This window comes from Coenobita brevimanus, chromosome 117, assembly GCF_032717465.1.
Source record: "Coenobita brevimanus isolate Jiangsu-jjx chromosome 117, ASM3271746v2, whole genome shotgun sequence".
Classification (NCBI taxonomy): Eukaryota; Metazoa; Arthropoda; class Malacostraca; order Decapoda; family Coenobitidae; genus Coenobita; species Coenobita brevimanus.
Genome location: NC_137070.1, coordinates 8087213 through 8104199, shown reverse-complemented (window position 1 = coordinate 8104199; position 16987 = coordinate 8087213). Strand labels below are relative to the sequence as shown.

At 50.4% G+C, this 16987-nt stretch overlaps 2 protein-coding genes across 2 annotated transcripts; one reads left to right on the top strand and one right to left on the bottom strand.

Moving 5' to 3' along the window:
• Positions 1-3431: 3431 nt before the first annotated feature.
• Positions 3432-3842, top strand: LOC145419073 (histone H3-like). Its single transcript, XM_080287317.1, has one exon. The coding sequence runs from the start codon at positions 3432-3434 to the stop codon at positions 3840-3842; it is 411 nt and encodes a 136-aa protein (XP_080143443.1).
• A 3640-nt stretch (positions 3843-7482) lies between these two features.
• LOC145389468 (uncharacterized) lies at positions 7483-12707 on the bottom strand. Its single transcript, XM_080264763.1, has 3 exons — positions 12656-12707; positions 10305-10453; positions 7483-9531 (listed from the first exon to the last, which is right to left on the bottom strand). The coding sequence occupies exons 1-3, from the start codon at positions 12705-12707 to the stop codon at positions 7483-7485; spliced, it is 2250 nt and encodes a 749-aa protein (XP_080120889.1).
• Positions 12708-16987: the final 4280 nt, after the last annotated feature.

Here is a 16987-nt window from a genome sequence, read left to right as displayed (position 1 = left end):
ATAGGGGGCGACTTCAACGCGCACCATGACCTCCTGCAGTCCCCGCAGAGGTCTAATGAGGCAGGACGGCACATTGCATTGGTGTTAGAGGAGGTGGCTGGTGTGTCCTTGCTGACGGACCACCCATCAGGACCCACTCATGTTAGGGGGGGGGCGTCTGGACCTGACGTTCATGTCGGATCCGCTTATGGGTTCGGCATGTTGGTCCATACACCCCACCCTTATGAGTGACCACTATGCTATTGTGGTGGAGTTGGGGTTGGCTTGCCTCCCTCCCCCCGAGCCGCCACATAAGTGGGATGTGGAGAGGGCGGACTGGGTGGCTTTTGAGCGTGCCCTCGTCCGTCTTTTCTCCTCGTCCCACCACCCCTCAGACTTGGAGAGTTTTGCGGATCTGGTGGCCAGCGTCTTTGGGCAGGCCGCTTCAGAGGCAATTCCCCAGAAGCGGCGGTCCACAAGAGTTTACCGAGACGGATGGTTTTACTGCGACCGGGTCAGGTAGCTGAATAGGCGGCTGAATGCGGCGCGCCGCGATTAACGACGGCGTCGCGGCTCACCCCTGCGCAGGCGCTTAGAGGCTGTGTCGTGACACGTGCTGGTTGAAAAGCGTCGCATTCGGGAGGAGGCATTGGTTCGGTGGTGCCGGACTCTGGGTGCTCACACCACTCTCCGAGAGATGTGGAGGAGGCTGCGATCCTTCACCAACCCTCGCCCCTCTCGTCCGCCTTCACATCCTGACCCGGTCTCAGAGGCTGACCGATTGGCTAAACACTTTGCGGATCGCTCTGCTTCCCACAATCTTCCGCAGTCCGTCGGGGCCACTCTGGAGGGGTTGTCAGACTCTCGTGCTGCGGCCGTCCGGGAGGCTTGCTCCCAACCTGATGAGGCTGACTGCCCCATCACGGTGGGCGAGCTCCTGGCGGCTCTGCGGCGCAGGGCCGACACTGCTCCGGGCCTCGACGGCCTTACGTATTCCATCCTTGCGCATGCGGGGGATTGTGGTAAGGCGTGGTTGCTGGATCTGCTCAATCTCTCCGGGTCTTAGGGGCTTTTGCCGCGGTCATGGAAGACGGCTGTTATCCACCCCATCCCGAAGCCAAACGACCCAGGTGCCATGCGCCCCATCTCCCTCCTCAGTTGTATTGGCAAGACAGCTGAGAGGGTGGTGCGGGCGCGGCTGTCGTGGCGTCTGGGGCCGTTACACCTGAGGATTTTTGCATATCACCGGAAACGTAATGCTGCACAATGTCTGGCATCATTCCTCGGGAGCTTCGGGGTCGAGTGGGAATGGCTGTCTTTCTTGATCTCGAGAAGGCGTTCGAGCTGGCTAATCCGTTAGTCATCTTGAGCGGCCTTGTGGCTCGAGGGATCGGAGGCAGGCTGCTATCGTGGGTCAAGGATTTCTTCCTTGACAGGGCTGCTAGCGTCCGCTTTCAAGGTAGTTTTTCCCCGGCATACTCCCATCCAAATGGCACGCCGCAGGGCAGTGTGCTGAGCCCTATCCTTTTCAACATTCTCGTTGAAGGGTTGTTGGATGTGGAGTATGGCCGGGGGTCGCTTCTTGCTTATGCGGACGACCTGGTTCTAGTCTTTTCAAGGAGAGACTGCTACACACAGGCCAATGAGGCCCTCTCGCGGCTCTATCGACGGTCGGCGGAGCTGGGGTTGAAGGTAAATATGGCGAAGACCCGCTATATGCCTTTTGCCCTCAGCCCGCCGGCCTTCCTGATGCTGTTGGGAGGACACCCTCTAGCCTGTGTGACGACCCACAAATACCTGGGGGTCTGGATGGACTCGGGGCTGAAATTCGCCTGTCATGTTAGATACCTGAGGGAGAGGGCTCGATCTCGGATGGCGGCTCTCCGCTTCCTTTCCCGGAAGAGCCTGGGGGCCTCTTTTGAGGTCCTCAGAACCTTCTATATTCATGCCATCCGGTCGGTCATCGACTTCAGTGCTATCTGCATGACAGGCTTGGCCTCAGATAGCCGCCTTGCTGAAAGTGGTTCAGAATGACGCAATGAGGATAATGCTTCATGTCCCCATGTGGACACGTCTAGTCAATCTCCGTTTGGAGTGCGGCCTCCCCTCGCTTCGCGGTAGGGTCGTGCTCCGCGCTGCTGCGGTCATCTTGCAGCTTGTGCAGCATAGGCCCCGGTCTCGGCCCTGTTTAAGCGGCTTCTTTTGCGGCCGCCTGATCCTTGCCCGCGCAGGGACTGGGTCCGTGGGTTGGTTGCCGCGCTGCATGAGCTGGGAGCGGCCACTGGTATTTGCAAGGAGCCTGACACGCCCTGTGTGGGCTACACTGAGCCACCGCCCTGGACGTCTCCGCCTATTCAAGTCGTCGTTCCGACTGCTGGCGGAGGGCGAAATGCTGTCCCTGCTCTCCTTCGGCGGGAGGCCTTGGCGCGGATAGAGGCTCTGCGGCGCCCAGCATCCGCAGACTACTATACCGATGGCTCGGTCTCTGCCGACGGGGCTGCGGGGGCAGCCTTCGTATGCGGGCTGCGGTGGTATCGTGGCGCGTCACACAGGGTGTGTCTGTCTTTCAGACAGAGCTTGTGGCCATATTGGGGGCACTGCGGCATGCAAGCCAGCATGCCTCCACCCATGTGGTGGTACATTCTGACTCACTTTCAGCGATTCAGGCTGTCCATTCCGGATCCCTGGGGGACAACCCCCTCCTCCTATCCTCAATTTATGTATGTGCGGCCAGAGTTGTCAGTGACGGGGGTCGGTGACCCTCCACTGGGTACCAGGCCATGTAGGACTCAAAGGTAATGAGCATGCGGATCAGGCGGCGCGGCTGGCGTGCTCGCTCCGGGAGGTGTCTTTTGTCCTCCCGAGCGGGACGCATCAGATCCTTCAGCCGCTCAGGTCCACTGTCATGCGGTGGGCCCGGGAGGAGCATCAGGTTTGTGTGGCAGAAGGCTCTCGTTCTGCTACTTGGTACGCGGCGGCTACCCGCTGTGAGCCTCTGCCACCACTGCCTGATGTTCCCAATGCTGTCCTGGTCCACATTCATCGGATGCATCTGGGCTTCCTGTGCTACAGGCAGACAGCTCTAGCCCGGCCGGACCCGTGCGACTTTTGTCTGGAGTTGGAGGAGGAGCCTCTCCTACATTATGTCCTGCGGTGTCCGGTGACGCATGCCTTCCGATCCTGCTTGGCCCGCACTTTTGTTTGGTCCGGGGAGGACCTGCGGGACGCCTCCGCTGTGATTGCGGGGGTCCCTCTCCCCACTTTGACACGGGTGGTAACCTGATACCCGCCTCCTCGTTAGTCTGTCTATGCCAGTTTGGCATGACCCCTAACGGGCTCCAATTTGCCCGTGCCTCGGCCTCTGGGCCGGGGCGAATATCCCACCACCACCACCACCACTGCGCGGCGCGCCAACACTCTCGCTCTTCTCGCTCGCTCAGTCACGCTCAGCCATGGCTCGTACCAGGCAGACTGCACTCAAGTCCACTGGGGGCAAGGCCCCTCGCAAGCAGCTGGCCACCAAGGCCGCTCGCAAGTCCGCCCCTGCCACCGGCGGCGTCAAGAAACCCCATCGTTACAGGCCTGGCACTGTGGCCCTGCGTGAGATCCGTCGCTACCAGAAGAGCACTGAGCTGCTTATAAGGAAGCTGCCATTCCAGCGTCTCGTCCGTGAGATTGCCCAGGACTTCAAGACTGACCTGCGCTTCCAGTCCTCTGCCGTCATGGCTCTGCAGGAGGCGTCTGAGGCCTATTTGGTCGGTCTCTTTGAGGACACCAACCTGTGTGCCATCCACGCCAAGCGTGTAACAATCATGCCTAAGGACATCCAGCTGGTCCGCCGCATCCGTGGCGAGCGCGCCTAAGGCGAGAGGCCCCTCACCTCGATCGAAAGAAATCTCGGCCCTTTTCAGGGCCAAAACCCTTTTTCAAAGAGAGATGATGACAGACCCTCAGTTTAGGTTTCCATATATCAGCTCTTGCTTTTCCGCACACACACACACACACACACACACACACACAAATGAACTCCATTACTTACCTACATGCATGCATTCATTCTTTTTTTTTTTAATTTTTTTTTTTTGAAGGGGGGGGGAAATACTTGCCTATTCGTTTATTTCTTTTATTGATCTGTTGTTCACGTCGCAGTTTTTATTTTCGTTATTTGCCTGTTTCTTTTACTTACTCATTGATTCACTCACGCCCTCATAAAGGTACACAGGTTTGCACAACGAGAAAGTCATTCCCGCTGCATATTAGGAGATGCTCTCTATATCCGTCATGAACGCACGGTGAATCCTTCAGTTACTATGCTGGAAAAAAAAAAAAAAAAAAACTGAACCCATCGATTTTCGCCTGCTGCAGTTGTGCTCGTGTGTCTATGTTTATACTGTACCTATGTATTTGTGTGTCTTTGTGAGCATGTATGTCTATGTGTACGGACGTATGAGGACACACACACACACACACACACACACACACACAAACGGACGAATGAACTGTACTTATATAGTTACATACATGCATTCATTCATTCATCCTTTTTTCAATCATTCATTTCCTTTTTGTGGGGGGGGGGGGGGCGGAGGGGCAACTTGCCTATTCGTTTATTTCTTTTGTTGATCTGTTGTTAACGTCGCAGTTTTTGTTGTCGTTATTTGCCTGTTTCGTTTACTTCCTGATCGATTCAGTCACGCCCTCATAAACGTACACAGGTTTGAACAAGGAGAAAGGCATTCCCGCTGCATATTAGGAGACTCTCTGTACCCGTTATGAAGGTTTGACAGTGGCCACGAACGCACGTTAAATCCTTCCGTTAATATACTGAGGAAAAAAAAGAAAAAAAAAAGATTTTTACCTGCAGTTGAGCGTGTGTATGTATGTATGTATGTATGAATGTTGTATGTTTATACTGTACGTGTGTGTGTGTGTGTGTGTGTGTGTGTGTGTGAGCATGTATGTCTGTGTGTACGGAGGTATGAGGGCTTGTGTGTATGTGAGCATGACTTAGTGTGTACGTACATGTGTAGGTCACTGCGTACACAGTATAAATGTATTTGTGCACATGTGTTGGTGTATGTACGTACAGATTGTAGACTGACATGAATATGCATGATACGATGTCATGCCTGTATTTACTGTACGCCTGTTGAGTGTGTGGGTTGGTACAGTCGGCCTAAGAAGTGCCGGCGGAGTATCCAGAAGTTTTCGGTCAGCGATAGTGTCCATACTCTTCCTTATATCTGTACGAGGTGAAACCTAATACGTAAAATTGTTACAAAAAACAATAAATCCATGGCCAGTTATCTGTATATTTCCAAATTATTGTAGGAAGCAGTTGGTTAGTTACGATAATAGGAATTCGTAAACGGAACTAATTGATGTTTCACAACTGTCGCTCAGGGTGAGTCGGGAATAATGATTTTGTGGCGTTCAAATCTAGCATGGTAACAGGCAGTGATTTTTGGGTAGCGTAAGACTGAACCAAAGGGAGCTTCAATAAACATTGGAAATGATTAATTATTAGTTATAAAATAATTTCCGTTAAAATACTAGGGAATAATTTCAAGTCATTTATTTCCGTTTCCAATGTCTCCATGGACGACGACAGAAAGAGGGAAGGAGGCGTAAGCCAGTAAGCTATTTTCAATGTTTCGATCAACACGCACGAAAGGAGATAACATTCATTCAAGGACATGCAGTTATTACACTGCCTTTGGCCAGTTTCCCATGAAGAAAAATCTCAGGATTATTTCATCTAAGACAGAGGGCTATCGGTGGGGAAAAAAAAAAAAAAAAAAAAAAGGCCTACCGTACATCAGAGTCGGAGCTCCTTGGAGAATGCTACCTTCTGTCAGTGTCTGATATCCTCAGTGCATAATCGATTCGCAAGAGTAATAAAATGCAGAGGTTCATAAACAAATCATTGAGTTCAAAACTTCCAAATAAGCATTTTCTGTTGAGCAGGACATTAGAGTTTATTTAGAAAAAAAAAAAAAAAAAGTGACTGGGAGTTATAGGCGTACTGGCCACCGCGCGCGAAGTTAATACATTTCACATTCATTCAAATCGGGAAAGATAACTAAGTGTTACCATCTAATATATCACTGCCTCCTGTTATTCATTTTACATCATTATTTTCGCGATATAATATATACGTTATTTGGCATGACGTGATGAAGGCATTGAATGTTTACCTTATATTCACTGTTTTCATAGAACGTATGGCAGTGGAGAGTGACCGAAGCAATCTGAAACTGTGCCGTCACTTCTTGGGGCGACGGTACGTTGTTGTTGTTGTTGGTTCTCCAGATGAATAAGAAGGCGCGCACGCCCATATTTACTCTTTTATTTTGACTGTATTGTTTTAACCCCCAACCCTAGTTCAAAACATTTCGATTGTGCCTACGTGCCCATCCCAAACCACCGTTGCGGAAAAGGAAGAAAGAAAGAAAGACATGAAGGGAGAAAAGAAAAGGAAGAAAGACATGAAGGGAAAAAAGAAAGCGAGAGAGAGAGAGAGAGAGATAGAGGGAGAGAGAAAAAGGTCGATAAACCAGAGTTCCTGAGAGGATAATTTGTAAGTCTGTCTTTCCCCTTTTTATCGAGAATCTTGTGGCTCCGATTGGAGCCGGAAATGTTGAAATGGCCAAGAGCGTAACCTCTCTACTTTGAGGAGGTGTACTTGGTGACAGCCTTGGTGCCTTCAGACACGGCGTGCTTGGCCAGCTCGCCAGGGAGGAGCAGCCTGACGGCCGTCTGGATCTCCCGGCTGGTGATGGTTGAACGCTTGTTGTAGTGTGCCAGGCGTGAAGCCTCTGCAGCAATGCGCTCGAAGATGTCATTCACGAAAGAGTTCATGATAGACATCGCCTTGGAGGAAACGCCGGTGTCAGGGTGGACCTGCTTGAGCACTTTGTAGATGTAGATGCTGTAGCTCTCCTTCCTCCTACGCTTCTTCTTCTTGTCTCCCTTGGCAATGGCCTTCTGGGCCTTGCCAGCCTTCTTAGCAGCCTTTCCGGAGGTCTTGGGTGGCATGGCGTCGCCGAGTCAGACGGTATGTGCACGGTGCGGGAGCGAGTGAGAGACTGAGTCGACATGGGGGACGCGTTCGTTCGTTCGTTGACGATTTCCTCCCTATGGGGTGGGCCGGGCCTTACATTAGCCCATTCGGTGGTTTTTTGACTGGTTTTCTTTGTTGGTTGTGTGGGCTGTTTTTGTGGGGAAAGAAACCACCGTGGTGGTTCTGTATGGCCTTTTTTTTTTTTTTTTTTTTTTTTTATAGATAGCTCACAGGTGCATCATATGCCTGCACACGTTGATGTATAAAAACATCCGCGCATGCAGGCACAAACACAGGAGTGATTTTAGAGTGGGAGGGTATAATGGAACAGGTGACCAGGTGACCGTTAGGCGCGGGGATTAGCGGGGATTAACGGTACCTGAACCGTATGGAAGGGGGCATGGTGACTGAGACAGTTGTGGCTGCCTGACTGAGTGATTTTAAAAGGGTGGGGGGAAGTGTGCAGTGATGTTTGCTAGGGTTGTTATGGGTGTATTAGCAATCACTGCAGCAGCTGCTTGTTTAAGTGTCTCCTCGGGGCTGGCTGCCGTATTTATGCGGGGCGTATCTGGGTTGGGGAGATTGACAGGTCTGTTAAATTTATTGGTGTTTCGGCAGCCGAGAATATAGTGGAGAAACGGGAATGGGGTATCAGTGTTGCAGTTTTCACACGTGCTGGGTTGTGCCTCATTTGTGAGTATATGGGCTTTACACTTATATTCCAAGCGGAGGCATATATTTTTAGGTGTTCTGCTTTTGAATTTGTTAATAGCATTTATTGGCTCATATTTTGTAGCGGCAGCATACCATATTGCAGAAGGGGAGCCCGCCTGGACTTGATGCTCGTGTTCTGAGCGGTTGATTGTTGCTGCCTGCATTTTAATTGTTCTTTTGATCTGAGTGAGGCTCGGTGTTATGTCAACCTGAACGTGTGAATATTCCGTGGCTTCTTTGGCTAGTTGGTCTGCTAATTCATTCCCTTTGATACCTACATGGCTGGGTATCCAATTAATTGTTATAGTTCCGCCAGCATCTCGTATTTCTTGCGCGGTGGCGATTATGTCAGTAATTAAATGAGTGTTATCAGATGGCTCCTGTTTTCTTAGCGTTTGTATTGCGCTGGCGGAGTCTGTATGGATGATTGTATGGGATGTTGGGTTGATGTGTAGGGCATCGTCCATGGCGGTAAGAATTGCAATTAATTCAGTCTGGAGTGTAGAGGCTCCATCTGATACACGCAGGCCAAATGAGTGTTCTTGGCATACGACTGCCGCACCTGCTTTATTGTTATTCACAGAGCCGTCTGTATAGTATGTTGATGAGTTGGGGGAGGTGAGGGAGGCAATTTGCATTAAGCTCTCTTGGCGTAATTGTTGTATGGGAGTGAGGGCTTTAGGGGGAGAGCTTGTAATGATAAGATTGAATAGGGGGGGATCCCAAGGAGGGCGGGGATGATACGCTACACTTGGTTCATCTGGGGGGAGATTTATGATGGGATTTAGGTTAAAGGAGTGAATGGCTTTTGCGGCGCAGTGACTCCAGGTGTTGTTTAGGACGTCGGGGTGTAGGTTAGCAGCCGCCTTTAATCGTGTTGTAAGGGGGAGGGGGGAGTTTTTACGTGTAAGCTTGGCTGCCAAGCTAGCGACTCTTGCTTTGATTCTGATGTTAATAGATTCGATGTTGCATTCCATTCTGAGGTTGCAAAGCCGTGTCCACATTGGTGATCCCGTCATAATTCTTAGTGCCTCATTCTGTATAACCTCCAGTTTGTCGGCTAATTTTGGGTTGATGGTGGGTAAGGCAGGCGCTGCGTAATCAATAATAGATCTTATTGCCTGAATATAGAAAAGACGTAAGACTTTAAATGAAGCTCCTTCACCTTTGCCAGCTAAAGATCTAAGGGCGTTGAGGCGTAATTTGGTGATATCTCGGAGGTATTTTATTTCTGTGTCAAAGGTGAGGTTTCTGTCCATGTATACCCCTAGGTACCGGTGGGTGTTGACGTACTCTATAAGAGAGTTACCGAGGAACAGCTGTTTTGGTGGGGTTGGAATTTTGATGGGGAGGGCCTTAGTTTTGAGTGGATTTATTTTCAGGCCTAATTCTCTACATTTTTTATGCAGGATGTCGAGTGCTTTTTGCGCTTTCTGTGAGTAGCGCCCCCCATATATTACTAGAGTTATATCATCAGCATAACACAGAAGGCGGGCTTCTTGGCCCAGGTCGAGATAAAGGAGGCATTCAATTAATGTGTTAAAAAGGGTGGGGCTTATGATGCTTCCTTGTGGAGTGCCATTTGTGTGATTATATGCTTCTGAAAGATGGCCTTGGAACCTGACTTTGGCCTTGCGACCTGAGAAAAAGCTTTCAAGCCAGCGCAGAAGGCGACCCTTAACACCCTTGCTTGCAAGGGTGGCAAGGATGGCCTCGGGACATGCCAGCTCAAAAGCTTTTTCCAGGTCTATGAAAATGGCTAGGCCTTTACCTCCCTGAGCTCTGATAAAAATGAGCTAAGGCATTCAGCTGTGCCCTTGCCTTTTGTGAAGGCGAAGATGTGGCTATGTGGTGATGGGGTGACCCAGTCAAGGCGGCTTTTAACCATTCTTTCGGTGGTTTTGCAGAGACAACTAAGAAGAGAGATGGGTCTGTAGGTGGTGGGATCGAGAGGCTTGGGGATGGGATGGATTATAGCCTCCTTCCATTGAGATGGAATAATGCCTAAATGCCACGAGTGATTGATGAGGTCCAGAAAGGCTGTTTTAGCAGTGTTCCCCGCATGATAAATCATGGAATATGTAATTCCATCTGCTCCAGGGGCTGTGTCTGTGCTTGTTTTTAAGGCCCTGTTTAGCTCATCTAGGGTGAAGTTTTGATCAGAGGGGGAAGGTGTATTCTGGCTTTCTCTAATCAGCTGTTCTCTTACGGGGTGTAGTGTGTCTTGAGTTTGCCTCGTTAGTAGTGGCAGTTGATTTGGGGAGGTTCTCTGTGCAAAGTTGTCAGCTAAACGTTCTGCCTCTCCTTGTGGGTCAGGGCGTGTCGGGGGGCGGGGGTTAGAAAATGCCTTTAATTTTCTCCATATACTGCTTGTTGTTGAATGAGCTCCCAATGTCTGGCACCACTCTAGCCATTTTTGCTCCTTAAGGGAGTTTTTCTCATCTATGGAGTGTCTGATTACCGACTGTAAGTAACTTAGGCTTTCAGGGGTGGGGTTTGCTCTATGTATTTTCTTGGCCCTGTTTAATCTTTTATTTAGTTCTCTGACCCTGTCGCAATAATACCAATAATCACGGTGTAGGTGTTTGGGGGGGCTGGTGGTGGGTATGGCTTGAGTGGCTGCAGTGTGGAAAGCATTGGTAATGAGGGTCGCATGTTCCTCGAGGTCAATGGGGGGGTTGATGTTGCAGGAGTCTTCTAATATAGAGGTGAAGTGGGCCCAGTCGGCTTTTTAACATTCCATTTGGGTGGGAGGTTGGGGGGTTTGGGGAGCTTAGCAAGATTAACAGAGCAGAGGATTGCGTGATGGTCTGAAGCAAGGGAGGGGTGTATTTCCCATTTAGCTAAGTTTGCAATGTTAGTAGTAATCATGGTAAGGTCTAATCTGACCCCTCTCAAGTGAGTGGGAGATTGAGGGTCATTTAAAAGAGATATTTCGGGGGTATTATCTAATGCGGTTATGATGTGGCGCCCTGTTGGATTGGTGTTCCTGGAGCCAAGACGTGGATGGTGGGCATTAAGGTCACCTCCAAGTAGCACATGATCTGTTATTGATGTGGCAAGGACCTCGTCCAGGTTTAGCTGTGCGTTGGGGGGGCGATATATATTATATAAATGTAATTGGGTGGTTGCAAGGGTGATGGAGTGTCCTTGTACTTCCACGCCATCTCCGCAGTCAGGCAGGGGGTGAATGGGTTTGTTAGGGATGTGGTTTTTTATATACATTGCTAAGCCCCGGGGGCCCCCTCGGGAATGGGGGAGTGTAAAGGAGGTGAAGCCTCGAATTTTGATAGATTTATGGGCGGGGATGAGGGTTTCTTGGAGGAGGATAACATCAATTTGGTCTTTGTGCGCTGTTTCTTCTAGAAGGGAGCGCTTGTTCTGCGCACCCTGGGCGTTCCACTGAAGGATTTTAATGTGAGGGGGGGTTGGGGGATATTGTGGAGGTGGGGGGGAGGGTGTTGGAGTGTTTACATGTCCATGTTGTCTGTCCATATTAGTGTTTGGGTGTCTGTGTCTGATGGCGTTTGTGTCGGTGATGTGTGTTTTGAAATTGGCGAGCGTGAGTGTGATTTTGACGAGATGTTAGTGTCTATGTTTTCACGTGTGGAGGAGCGGGGCTCGTGGTGTGTTCTGGTGGGGGATGTGGCTGATGGGGATCTGTGTGAGGAGGTGTTTTTCCAGCTGTTTGTGGAGTGTCGGTGTCTGCTTCTGTTGCGGCGCTGGTGTTGTGGGTGTTTGGAGTGGTGTGATGGAGTGTCTGATTGTGGTTGTGTGGAGGTTGTGTTGTGTGTTGTCTTTTGTTTGGGTGTGTGTGTGAGAGTGGTGTTGTGGTTCTCAACAGGTGTTGGTGTTGATGTGGGTAGAGGGCTGTCAGTGTTTGCGTCGGGGGGAGTGGAGTGATTGTGGAAGGAGTGGATGGAGTCATGGAGCACTTTGGTAAGGTCGGTGGTGGGAACTGGTTTGCCTATCAAGGTGGATAGATAGGCAGCTATGCCCTGGGCGATGGTGTTCGAGATGAGAATGAGGTCTTGGCTACTGAGGGTGGGGGGGGGTGAGGGTTGAGGGGTGGCTGGTGGTGGAGTCTGGGTTTGGGTGGATGCAGTAGTTTGGGTACTGGCGTGTTTAAGGGTGGTAGAAGGAGGTGAGGGAGGGGGGGCAGTTGGTGAGGTTGGGGGGTGAGTGGGGGGGGTCTGGGGGTTGGGGGGGTATTGGGTGAAGTCCTGCTTGGGGTTGGCAATTGGGGGAAATTGCCTGTAGTAAGAGAGGGGTGGTTAGCGCCTTTGTTCTGTTGCCCCCACTTAAAGGTGCCTAAAGGGGCAGGGGTGATGATATTTTTTTTTTTTTTTTTATGTGTCCGACTCTGGGCATAGGCTTCACAGCCTGCTATCAAGGCCCAGCAGTCCTCCTACATACCATACACCTCTACATGTCACCACTTCGGCGCTAACACCCACCGTCCATATTGAATACATGCTAGGGCTGTCTCATACAGGACTGGTGTATTGGTATTAGCGGGGGTATTTTTACGACATGTCGGCGGGTCTTCTGGTAGATCAGTAAAGCCTGATTTAATGAAATTCAAATCCTTAAACTGTTCCCTGCCCCAGCCGGGATTTGAACCTGGGTCCGTTAGGACCGCACGCCACCTCTCTACCGGTTGAGCCACCGCCTCCCCCCTGCGCACGTCCCTGACCTTTATTAATGCCTTTGTTAATGATGGCTTTGCGGATTGGGCATGCTTTATTCCAAGCATGGTGCTGGCCATGGCAGTTGGGGCATTTGGCTTGGACTGCTTGCTTTGCCTTGAATTTATCAAGGCATTGTTGAGTTGGGTGGCGACCGCTGCAGAGGGCACAGGTGGGAGGGCGATTGCATGTTGACTGGTGGTGCCCAAACCTCTGGCAAGTAAAGCATCGTAGGGGTTCTGGGGTGTAGGGGCGGAGGTCATATGTGCCCCATGATTTTAGGTTGAGTCGGGAATTGGGCCACGGAGGGTGATATTACTTGTCTGGTTGGCTCCCCTTTAGCATCACATCGTTTGTCTTCCTCGACTTGATGGTGATTGAGGATAGCCTCTAAGGGGAAGTTAAGGGGGTACTGCTGAACAACAAGTTTCTTTGTGGCAAGGTTGGGGTCAAGTTTGATGAGTTTCACGGGTTTGCCCTCTAACTCGTGAACGTTTTCTAAGATGTCCAGTGACTCAGTGTTAAGGGGGACTATGATAGTATTTAGGGCTTTCGTGGCTGTCATTTTAAATTGAAGGTTGGGGTAGGAGTTCTCAATGGCTGTCACTACTTCATAGGTGTTAGAGAAGTTGTCAGGTTTGGGGATGAGGAAAGCTGGGAGGTTGGATGTGGGGGGAGGGGTTGGAAGGCTGGTGATTGGGATAGGTGGGGCGTGGGTCAGAGGAATTTTGTGCCTGTTTTTTTCCTTTCTTTTTGTTGGTAACGAGTGTGAAGCCATCGTCGGGGTCTTGGGGGGCGGAGGCTGAGTCTTCTACGTAATGATTGTCCTGGGAGTCGTGCTGGTCAGGGTCGTTTTGTTGGCTGGATGGTGTGTCGTCATAGTCCATGGTGAAGTTGATATGGGGGGGGAGGTCTTGGCGTCTGTCAGGGCTGTCAAATCTTGCTTTTCGTCCACCGGCGTTCTCGGAGGTAGGGGTGGCAATCTCCGTCTCAAGTGTTCTTTTCTTGGCGAGTCTGGGGTCACGGGAAGGTTGAGGGGCAAGCGATTCTTTAGAGGTAGGGGTTGCATCTCGGCTCGCCATCTTGGCAGCCGTCACTCACACTTTCACTCTCCAATCACACTCACATGCACTCAGAAAAAAGAAGGCGCCTACCTACAGTGGTGGTGACTATCCCCCCGCTAGTGGAGGTCGTGATAGCCCTGCCACTGCCCCTGGAAGGGTCTTGCCTATCGCCCTAACAAGTGTTTGACCCACCCCAGTGGCTTCCTATAACCTCCCCTGCCTAAGGGGCTCCCTCGTGTATCTGGCCTGCGCCAGAAAACCTAAGGATTCAGCTTTGTACCACCACTGGGGGACACTAGGGTCGAAAGGAAGGATAGTAGGAGGGGGGTGCAACCCACGAAAGGGCGGGAACACACAAGTGTGTGTCCCCCGGTACACAATCGTGGGGCGTGGGTGCTGAGGCTGCGATGATACACCGTGAAAGGCTGGTATGCAGTGAAGCAAGGTGTATTTGCAGTGAAGGATCTTGTCGCAGGCTCGTGTGGAACTAGGGCAATTAGCACCGTGAGTTACTTCCTCAGAGCGTGAAGTCGGGCGAGATGGTAAGCTGCACGACGTCTGGAGTAAGTTGAACTTGGAATGCCGATACCGAAGAGTTCACCAGAGCCAATGGGGGATGCGCTTGCTGAAATCCTTATATGTGATTGCTGCCCGATCGCAGCCCGGCTTCTGCCTCATTCCTATTCGCGGGTGGGATGGGGCCGGATCGGGAAGACGGGTATTTAAGGGAAGGTCGCGGGCGGGTGATACACTCGCAGCCCACCTCTCGCCGAGGTAACACCTCCACCGCTGTTCCCGGTGGGACCAGCTCTCCACTGCAGTCGTTTCAGCTGAGGAACGGGCCTGTCCTCCATCTAAGGGAGTGCCCTGTCAGTTCACCAGGAGGTTGAGGCTCGTCCGCCCACTTTTACCTGGCCGACCACCCTCCCTCCGCCAATACCTTGACTGGGGTTGTGCTCTCGTGATCACCTGGATCGGGCCTGACCATTGTGCGTTCACCTGCTGCAGTGGAGAGCTGGAGCGAGTGAATGGGGGTTGAGGGCGGAGTCGGGACGCTTTGATCCTGAGCCTCGGCACCCTTACCATCGGCGCCGTTTCGTTCATCAAGCTCTCGTCCCTCTCCGCCCTCTACGAACATCGAACATCTGAGCAGCCGGCTGCCAACCATCATCGAGTCGTTTGGGGTTTCACCTGAGCTTGCCGGCACCTCTTTTTATCTGGCGCCGTGCAGTCTATCGCTCTCTCTCCCCCTTGCCTCGTCGATCATCGGGCTGTTGTCTCCATCATCGCCTCGTTCCCTTCCTCTGCCGCCCTTGCCCTGTCCGCCAGTGCTGTCCGTGCTTTGCTTCTTCATTGGAGCTGTTTTTTGCATTTTTCCCTGACGGGCTCTCCTGTTTGCCTGTTCCCCACCATGTTGTGGGGAAAATATTCAACCAACCAACTGCGGGTGATGCATTAGTCTTCTCCTGAAGGTCTTCCTACTCCAGTGATGACGAAGACGATACTACTACCATGTCTGGACGTGGCAAGGGAGGCAAGGTGAAGGGAAAGTCCAAGTCCCGATCTAGCAGGGCTGGGCTCCAGTTCCCTGTCGGCGGGATCCACCGTCTCCTTCGTAAAGGCAACTACGCCGAGCGTGTGGGTGCTGGTGCCCCCTTCTACTTGGCTGCAGTCATGGAGTACCTAGCAGCTGAAGTGCTTGAGCTGGCTGGCAACGCAGCCCGTGACAACAAGAAGACTCGTATCATTCCCCGTCACCTGCAGTTGGCTATCCGCAATGACGAGGAGCTCAACAAGCTCCTCTCTGGCGTCACCATCGCCCAGGGAGGTGTTCTGCCTAACATCCAGGCTGTGCTGCTCCCCAAGAAGACGGAGAAGAAGTAAACACTTCCAAGAAATCCTTCTTCTTCTTCTTCACCTCCATCGGCTCCTTTAGGAGCCACATTCGTTTCTTGAGAGAGAATAGACTTTGCCCAACATCGTCATCATCTTTGTGTATGGATGAATGTGTTGGTATACTGTACTGTATGTGTCTGTCTGTATGTATGTATGTATGTGCGTATAATGTGGTATGTGTTGAATGCTGGCATGTGTCTGTGGCTATATCTACGTTCGGTAGCATGTAAGAAGCTACTGACATAAGTGAAGGTCGATTAATAATAATAATAATAATAATAATATTCCCACTACTATATAGCGTCTTGTCCCGTTCCCAACTGCACCTACATAATAATACTGTACTGTATAATTATGCCTCCTAAATAACTGCCTGGCCTGGTGGATGAATGAAAACATAGGTGATGATCATGGCTATTCTCCCACCATCGAAGGAATGGACAAAGTCGTTCAGTGACAGAGGAAATGGTGATATATATATATATATATATATTATATATATATATATATATATATATATATATATATATATATATATATTCTCCGTGTGGTGACGACCATGGTGGATTATATATATATATATATATATATATATATATATATATATATATATATATATTCTCCGTGTGGTGACGACCATGGTGGATTTAACACCCCCAAATAAGAGGAATAATTAAGAAAATACTATTCATTCATTTCTCTCGTCATTAGTAGTAGTATTGCAACAACTAGTTCCTATAAAATCAAAAACCATCACCACCATCTATCTATTCATCCATCCATTCATTCATTCATCATCATCATCATCATCAAGATTATTAATAACAATAATAATAATCATCATCATCATCAGCAGCAGCAGGAGCAGCAGCAGCAGCAGCAGCAGCCATCGAACTGCGAGCTCCGGTGTAGGCCTGCTTAGTGAAGCTGTTGGGAGGCGAGTGTCAGCCACCTTGTCGACCACCTCTTCTATATAATGCACTAGCGGTCGTGCAAGTACCAACCAGATCCATTTAAATTTGATTTCAGGCCTCAGCGGTTGTATGGCGGTTGATGCAATGCTTGTACGATGGGTGATTGGTGGGTTTTGGCACTTAGAGAAAACGGCCGTGACAGCGACAAATTCAAGGGATAACTTGTTCATATGCAGACATTCTGTCTGCCTAACACTTAGGCATTCATATCATGCACTGTGTGTGGTGCCTCACTGACGTGACTGACTGTGTCTTCTATTCTCTAGGTGCATCCTTCAAGTTTGCTGCTCGTGCATATGAAGGCAGAAATACCTTGGAATAGTGGGATTTGCCTTCACGATTTATGGAGGCGACTCCCGGAGCACAGCAGGGGAGGTGCTCTCGCAACAGGATGGAAATTGCCTTGATAGGTATGGAGAAAGCTTTCCTGAAATGGGGGGGGGGTGTTAGATCAGAGTGACAGAGAAAGCAATGGCCCAGCAAAATAAGTGATAATGTATATGTATGCAGACGTCCATTAAAATTAGAAGATGTAGAAGCAAAATTGACAGTTGCCTAACCCCCCCTTTTTTTTTTTTTTTTTTTTAACTGGCAGAGAGAGAGAGAGGG

Excerpts from the sequence above, each read along its gene's own strand:
- LOC145419073 (XM_080287317.1), top strand. The coding sequence starts at position 3,432 with ATGGCTCGTACCAGGCAGACTGCACTCAAGTCCACTGGGGGCAAGGCC.
- LOC145389468 (XM_080264763.1), bottom strand. The coding sequence starts at position 12,707 with ATGACCTCCGCCCCTACACCCCAGAACCCCTACGATGCTTTACTTGCC. Across the intron at positions 10,454-12,655 it reads CGATGCTTTACTTGCCAGAG|AAGACTCCTGCAACATCAAC; the intron begins GTTTGGGCACCA and ends CCTCTATATTAG. Across the intron at positions 9,532-10,304 it reads ATTGGTATTATTGCGACAGG|GGAGGTAAAGGCCTAGCCAT; the intron begins GTCAGAGAACTA and ends ATCAGAGCTCAG.